Source organism: Anarrhichthys ocellatus, unplaced genomic scaffold (assembly GCF_004355925.1).
Source record: "Anarrhichthys ocellatus isolate YVR2014 unplaced genomic scaffold, GSC_Weel_1.0 scaffold48, whole genome shotgun sequence".
NCBI lineage: Eukaryota > Metazoa > Chordata > Actinopteri > Perciformes > Anarhichadidae > Anarrhichthys > Anarrhichthys ocellatus.
Window position 1 is genome coordinate 772,618 of NW_022280078.1, and position 8,657 is coordinate 781,274.

General features: G+C 42.4%; 1 protein-coding gene across 8 annotated transcripts in view; it reads left to right on the forward strand.

Moving 5' to 3' along the window:
• bcar3 (BCAR3 adaptor protein, NSP family member) overlaps nucleotides 1-8,657 on the forward strand; it is a 61,661-nt gene that overhangs the window by 44,082 nt on the left and 8,922 nt on the right. For all 8 annotated transcript variants that reach the window (XM_031869701.1, XM_031869700.1, XM_031869704.1 and 5 more), the window contains one exon: nucleotides 8,479-8,607. In XM_031869701.1, coding sequence (XP_031725561.1) covers nucleotides 8,479-8,607 — 129 coding nt within the window. The remainder of the gene's footprint in view (nucleotides 1-8,478; nucleotides 8,608-8,657) is intronic.

The window sequence follows — 8,657 nt, forward strand, 5'->3', positions numbered from 1 at the left end:
TGTGTGTGTGTGTGTGTGTGTGTGTGTGTGTGTGTGTGTGTGTGTGTCCTTGTTGATGTTACTGGCTGTTTGTGTGTCCACATGCTTGTTTTTGTTATTTTCTATGTACTGGGTGCCCATCTGAGTGTGTAATGTCTGTAATGTCTGGTCTGTGTGTATGTGTGTGCGTGTGTGTGTGTGTGTGTGTGTGTGTGTGTGTGTGTGTGTGTGTGTCAATTAGTGGGAAAGCTCTGGCACTTAACTAGTGCGTGGGTGTAATTGCTCAGTAGTCATTAAGTAGCACAAACGGCCAGCTATTTATCAGCATCACTCTGTAGGACACACGCACACACACACTTGTGATGGGAAGTTTAAACTATTTTCTGACATGTTATAGAAGAGACAACTAACAATGAATCAACAACATGATAGTCAGATTCATGAATAGAGAAAATAATCATTAGTTTAAGCCCTAGAGGCAAATTGTCTTGAGCCCAAGTGAATCAAAAGTAACAGAGAGTGATATTTAGTCCGGGCGAGGTATTATAAGATCCTCGTGGTTTATGCAAAAATATGCACTATTATCTATGTGCCTGTGTTTATATTCCTCCATCCGTCATCCATATGTTTTCAAGAGCAAGAGAGAGATTCTGGGCCACTCCCAGTTCGTCCACACCCCATTGGCTCACACCAGATCACATGGGTCTTTCTCTCACCCATATATGGAGCTTGTGGGGGCGGGGCAAAGGAGGGAGGGGGGGGGGGGGGGGGGTGTGAGAAAGGATCTCCAGAGCTGAGGGAGCAGTGGAGGGTTTCACTCTGCGGGGGGACTGTGGAGGAGGGTGATAGATACAGTAGTCCTCCTGATGGGGATCTCGGGACCTGAGGTCGACAGGCTGTTCCTCCTGCAGATTCGGACTTGTTGTTTATTTACATCACATCGGACCACACCGCAGGTTGTTTAGCTCACTTTAGCTTGTGTGACTCTGTGATGGAAGTTTTCCCTGGAAGAGGCAAATGGGATTCGTGAATGGACTTGACAGTTTTTGGACGTGTAGTCATTGTGAGCTTATGTTTCCTGCTGAAGTGAGCTGGCTGCAGGCAGCAGTGTGTTAGTCCAGTTAGTCCAGGCAGTCAAGAAAAGTTAACAAGAATGTCAGAGGGGTGCAACCTCAAGACCCTGACGGCCGCTCTGTGCTGCTTCTACCACAAGAACTCTGTCATCACTGCAAAGGTGAGAGGAAGGGGAGAGTGTGTGTGTGTGTGTGTGTGTCTGTGTCTGTGTGTGTGTGTGTGTGTGAACATGTGTGCAGGTACTGGCAGTCCATGTTGTGTGTCGGTGTCTTCATGTCAGTGTTTGTGTTTGTACTTGTGTGTTAAATCCTGCAAAGTGCTCATGTGCAGGTTTGTATGCTGCAGTCTTTGCTCATGCCTTTATTTCTGCCTTAACCTGTTTAGGTTTCTGCGTGTGTGTGTGTGTGTGTGTGTGTGTGTGTGTGTGTGTGTGTGTGTGTGTGTGTGTGTGTGTGTGTGTGTGTGTGTGTGTGTGTGTGTGTGGGTGTGGTTTCAGTGCATGAATAACGTAACAGTTTGGGGATTTGTGTTCATGCAAGCACACTTTTTCGGGGCTCCCATTGTCTATTGTTGTCGTTTAAAGGAGACCACAGGAAGCTGTGCAGTCCACAGTGAGACAATAGAAAAAGACATTATTAAAAAGACACGGGCTCCACATTGCAGGGTAGGAAACAATCTAAAAAGTGTACGGTAACACTTCCAGTCTAATCACACTGAATAGTCCTCTTTCCCTCACTCTCTCTGTGAGTTGAACACTGGGCTTTTATTACTCGGACCAGACGCTCTCATAAATGACCGACTGTGTGACTGTCTGACTGTGTGTGTGTGTGAGTGTGACATATATGGCCGGCATCATCCATAACTGGTGTCGGTAGACAGACAGATAGGGCAGTGTGTGAAGGCAAGGGTGAGACACAGACAGTTATAGACGCAGAGGTACCGGGACGAGGGTGATGGTCCTCATGAGGATGATAAATGACTGACTTGGGATAGTTTGTCCTCTTTATGACATCAGCGAAGTGCACGAGTGCCATTAAGTTGATTGGATGGGGCGAGCAGCGGTGCAGCTAGCTGTAGTGACGGGCTTTGTCCCGCTGTCGATGAGCACATTTACATCAGCTGTTGCGATGCAGTCTGAGCCCGAATAAAGGAAAATGCATGATAACAGTAATAAAGGAAATGGAAACTAAACTAAACTTAAGGCCAACATGGGTGATGAGTCCTGGAAGTGTTCAGAAAAATGGACATTTGAACATCTGCTCCATGAAAAGTGAGCAAAATTAATTTCTCTTTGTTATCCTAAATTAAAGTGGGAATTTAATACTTTCCTCTGAAATTGTAACATTCAAATATGTTGTCCAAGGAAACTTTGATTCACGATCAATGCCTGAACTCCTTTCTTCCTCTTACCTCAAACAACTCACTCACATGACCACAGAAAGTCCTCAAAATTCAACTCGCTGTCAGTGGAACAGTCAGTGTGCTGCTTTGAATTCAAACCTTTGAGTCGTCATTAACATTCTGTGTCAGAGAAACTAACAGACCGATGCTGAAATGAGTACTAATTGGACAACGGTCTAGTGCAGGAAACGTGTAGTTTATACTGATATTGATCTTCAAAGTAGTGTCTCAGTTTCTTTACACAGAGAGAGAGTCAATCTGTTAATCCGGGTGTCTTCTTTGACGGGACTTGAACAACACTTGTCATCTGCGTGCGATATGTGTCGTTGTCTTATCGGATCCTCTCTGGCTCTACATTGTCCCTCTAGCGCTGCCTCTTCCTCCATCTTTCTAACACACTCATTTCTCTGTTGTTCCTTTATCTCTCTATCTGTGTCGTCCTCATGACTTTACTTCTGATTCCAAAGAGCCCGGGGTTTTATTCCATTCTCGTTTCCCTCACTCCCCACTTTATTTTCTCCTCCCATCTGCCTCTTTGGGAGGTTGCCATTTAATCGCAGAGAGCACGCTTCTTGTTTCTGTGTGTCAAAAGTAACTTGTACTTCAATCACGAGAGACCCCATTGACCCATTTGAATCCCTAACCGTAGTATGGGACAGCAACGGAGGCAGCGATTGAGCAGATTATCTTATTTGGTGTGCAGTATGTGCTGAGCAGCACAGTAAGTAATTGTACACAACAGATTACACGTGTTCCCAATGGGACAAAACCTGTGTCTGGAATGAAAAGAAATTCAGAAAATTAAAAACAATCAGGGCAGGAAACCTGTCCTCAATGTAGTACATTTAAATAAATACTGAATACAATATCAAATCCTAGATGTATTGCAGAGACAGACACACATACATAGGAATCTTAGAGATGTTTCTGATGATGATCCCTCTGTAGCTTTCCCAGACACACAGGAAGAAGCGTCCATCTAGTCGTGAGTAAACAGGAAAGGTGGGGACCTTGTGATCATGGAGCCAAGATGTCGAGATCCTGAAATCTGAAGATTCAGACTCATTAGCTTTCATGAACCTTGCAGAGCCTTGAGAATGTCCACACAGTCAAATGTACAGTAAGAGACAGAAACTGTGCGTCCTGTCCTTAGTTATTATCTGACTGTGAAATAGAATAAATACAACGTCATAGAACTTCCTCAGTATTGCAAAACATTTCATTCCTGGCTAAAGGTGGAAAGATGGAGGTTTTTGCTGAATAATCAAAAGTTTTCCATTATTTTCCTCCTAGATGTACTTTCTAGCTGCACTTCTGACAGCATTTAAAACTTCACGTGGAGTTAATATGACAGCTGGATGGATTCACACAGCGCAGAAGCTAGAAAGAGCAAGAAACTATAGAGTGCCACAATGAGGGGGGGGGGGGGACAGAAACTGAAAGGGAGGAGAGAAAGATAACGAGAAGAGGAAATACCAGATAAACAGCAGACCAAACTTGTTATTTTAATGGGGATGATGAGGATGATGGCCACCACCTGTCCTCTCAATGGCAAGACTGGGAAAGAAATTCAAACCTGCAGTAACATACTTTTGATCCACTTGGTTTTCCGTTAACGTGATTTCAATTGAGCTTGTTCTTGTAACCCGTCACAGCATTTTTGGCTTTTGTTATTTATCATCCTGCACATCAGATTACACACTCATTTCGAACTGTAGGTCAATGGTGTCATCCAAGAACCTTCGATTCGGTGCTTTCTGTCATCGTACTGCAGTAGACGAAGGATTTGAGCGAGAACAGGGATTATATCGTCCAGTAGTGAGTGCATGTGTATGTGTGTGTGTGTGTGTGTGTGTGTGTGTGTGTGAGATGATGAGGAATCAGAATTATAATGCTAAAAGGTTATTTGTCCTCACCTCACTCAACTCAAGAGGACAAGCAGCTTACAGAGCTGTCCGCTGCTTCTGATTGGTCCGCGCCAGCTCAGACTGCACTGTCACAGCAAACAAGAAGACCTGGTTTTGAACCCGAGCATCGACAACAGATACACACAGAAACCTTTCAAGAGTTTTAAGGAAAACACGTTGTATTCATGTAAAAAAAATCCAAAAGGATTTCAACAGTGATTGGATTTTCTTTCAACAATGACAGTGTTTTTAGACATTGGAGAGAAAGGTGAATGTGAGAGTGGATTACATGGCCAATGGTCCTGTGCTAATCTTTGCATTTATTGCATTCATCCTCGCATGAACATATATATTTATACTGTTGCATGGGGACCAATTAGTGCACTGTTTCAATACTACTGAATGTCTTATAGACCAGATACAGCTACAACTTGAGGATTTTGTATTCATTAGTATCGGTATATTATATTGAATGCTTCTCTACAGTATGAATCAGTTCTGTATGTTTACATTTATTCATTTTGATTTTATCCAAAGCGGCATACAGATTAGGGGCAATTCAAGCCACATCAGTGACAGAGTTGTCATCAAGCGACACAAGGCTGTTTTCCAAGCTTCCACATTTTGGATTAAGTGATTTTCTTTTCCCGGGTAAGATAAATTGTATGAGCATATCTAGCGCTCAATGTAAAAACCGACATAAAGTAACTGCAGCCGATAAATGTAGTAAGTGTGAATACTGAGAGAAGAAGAGGAGGAGGAGTGAGAGAGGAGAGGAAATAAGCATGTTGGAAAGACATGCGGGTCAGTACAGTCCACTGTACTGTACTGCCATGTTGTGGTCCATATGCACAGGGGGGTACAGCATAAATGCAGCTGCTCCCGGAGGATGACATCATATTGCAGGGTCTTATTAAAGGCCAGCCTATAAAAAACACTCCCATCCACCATTTCCATCTCTCCTCCTCTCCCTCACTACTTCCACTCCTCCCCCCTTCACTCTCTCCATCTGTCTTCACTCATCTATTTCTTTCTGAGTTCTTCTTCTGTTCTTCCTTCCTCAGCTACATAATCCATTCCCTCCCTCCCTTTACATCTCCAGTCCTCCCTCCTTCCATACATCCTTGTCTCCTTCCTGCCATGCATCCTCGTTCTCTACAGCACTCATGGCCACCGGCTGCAGGTGTAAAAGCATTTTAATGTTGTAATGAATGTAATCACAGATGTGACTATAATCCATAACAAAAAACAGACGTGTCATTTATTAGAGCTCCAATACAAGTCAAGTAAACTGAAACCAGCTCTTGTGCTTTCAGTTGATGTGTTGTGTAATGCCGGTACAACAGGAAAAGCATGCTGCCCAGACGTACTGCTTTTAACTGACGCGTAACTGAGAACCAAAACAAAAATAAAAGAAATCAAAGTTGATGCAACCTCTAAATCTTAGGTATTGTACATCTCTTTGTTGCTCCTTTCGGCCTCCCTCAGCCTTAAACAGTATCACCATGAGGGGGGGGGGGCACTCTGGTACAACAGCTGGAGAAATTCTGTCTGGCCCTAAAATGATCAATAATTGATAATGACGTGGGCAACACACTGATCTCCAAATTGCTGCTGATGGTCAGGCCAGAGCCTCAGTTCCATTTGGTAGTAGAAGTTATACTCCAATGCAATATGTACACACGGTTGGTGTTTGGATAATAGTTTATCTGTGGGTAAAGTCAAGCGGTAAAAAGCAGAATAATATCAGAAAAATGTACAATAAAAGGCCAGGTGTCAAATGTCAATTCTAAGTTTTTTTTAATATATATTTAATTACAAATACAGTTCTACATAAAACACCCAGATATTATAAAATGTGGATTTTACATACGTCCCCATGCACAGAAAAACACAAATTACATTTATCATTTTCAATTTTTGATACCTACACAATTTATCATGTACTTTATCCTCCACTCTCCAGACTGAATGAACAGATGATACTAAAACCAAAAGGTTACTGAAAAGTCAGACTCCGTTGAATAAATTGGTAAAATAAAAGTAAAGAATAAGAAACAATGTTAAACTACAGCATGTTTCTCCTGCAAATGATAATCAAATTCACATTTTCTTTATTCATTCAGTTTAAATTCTTTTTTTTTTTTTTAAACACAGTTTGCACGTGACTAAACTACTTTGCTATTATATTGCACACAGGATCTGATTCCATAGAGCGAAATCAATGCAGCCACAGGACTGCATGATGGCTCTGTTGTACAGCCTCTAGTACCACTGCTGCACCAACGGACACACAGTCACACAAGTCAGGCTGCACTGACATGTTGCCTCTGTTTCAGACGACAAACAAACAAAATCAGTGCACGAGCATTATGACGCAGAGCCTGGTGTGCTCCAGTCAACTGTTTTCTGTGTAGAAGCTGTAAAAGGATACGCTGATTTCCTGTCACACATGGAGATGTGGCAACTGAAGGCAGAGGTCTATTGTAATGACTTTAGAGCGAGAGACAGAAATTATGAAAGACAGAGAGAGAGAACAAGCGGTAATAGAGATGAAAGGATGCACAAGGTTTCAGTTTCATGGGGACATTAGAGACATATTTCCAATTTCATGTACATGGTTCAATAATTCCCTTTTTGTGTGTGTGTGTGTGTGTGTGTGTGTTAATGTCGGCACTCTTGTAGCTCACTGTAAGATCATTGTGCCTTGGATGAAGAGGTTTCATCCATGCAGGTTTGGATCAATCAAAGTCTTCTTCAGAGAGTCTTCGAGGCTTTAAGATTCAGTTTCCTTTCAGGCACTTTTTTAAAGGTCGCTACAGTTAAGTTGCAAATATACAATATAGCGTTATAGTATCATAGAACTGTGGACCTGCACTAGAACTAGAACCATCCTCCGGTTTTACTTGGAGCTCAGCAGCTTGAGCACAACTAACTAGTTTCACCTGTCAACTCGAAGGGAAAGTTCAGGGAAGTGTTTGCGTCACTGGAGTGTGTGTGTGTGTGTGTGTGTGTGTGTGTGTGTGTGTGTGTGTGTGTGTTTACGCACGTCAGGTGAGGGTGTGTATGGAGGCAGGTCTGGGCAGTTGGGTGGGGTCAGGATGGAAAGCCAAGAGAGGAAAATCACAGAGGACAGAGAGAGAGATCAAGAGTGTGTGAGAGCATGTTGCCTGAAAAAAGGACTTTTGTGTGTGTTTAATTGTTGTATGCGTTTGATATGAAGTGTGTATTTGATTGAGGGAGAAAGAGGGAGCGATGCAGAGACCCAGCAGCTGTCATGTAAGTGTATGTGTGTGTTGTATGGTGCGTGGTGGTTGTGCTGACTCTACATCCTGTCAGGTTGTTACCGGATCGTTCTGTCCTTTTCAGCTTTGCAAACTTTCTGGGCTCGCTGTCTGGATTTTACTGCCTGATCAATCACTCAATCATCTGTCATGTGTCTGAATAAGATTGAACTAGTCATTCTCCTGTGTTTTGGGTTATTTTCAATCTATTTGGTTTTAAGTGTATATTGTGTGTTGTTGATTGCACAGATTGTTCCTTTGAGGCAAATTATTAATTTTGGGCGGTAAGGTAAAACTTTAAAAGAAAAGGTCTGATGGCTTCTTCATGTCATGTTATATAAGCTGAGTTGGGCCTCATCACATATTTTTAAACTGCTGCTATGATTTGATACTGTTTACTTTTGCTTTTGAATTGTAGCACATTGGCTTTTCTCTTCTACTTTAATTTGTGTTTAAAATTAAACTTTTATTATTATTATTATTACTGGAAGTAGTAGTAGTTGTAGTGGCAGCAAAAGTATCAATACCAATAAATACATTTACATAGGTTATAGTGCTGAAAGAAAATACAGAAAATAATTAGCTTCAGCCTTAGCTTTGGCTTTAGCTTTGTGACTGAGGTCTGAGTGAAGAGTTGTTTAGTTTAGTTGTTGCTGCTAGACCAGAGATTCCTAACCTGGAGGTTGTAAATAGTAAGCGTATGGGAAACTTTCAGCATTAGCTATCATCAAAGCTGTGGATGGATGAATGAAGACACTGACATCTGTTTCTGTGTGTTTGTAGAAGTCAGACCCTTTTATTCGGCTCTGTTTTTGTATACTCTTTTATCGCAGTTCTCCAGAGATCAGTTCATCGTGGACTGCCCCTCAGAGAAACTCCGCAGGGAGCTGGAGGAAGAACTAAAGCTGAACTGTGAGGAGCCGAGAAGCCACGCGTGGTACCACGGAGCGATTCCCAGACAGGTAACACACACACACACACACACACACACACACACACACACACACACACA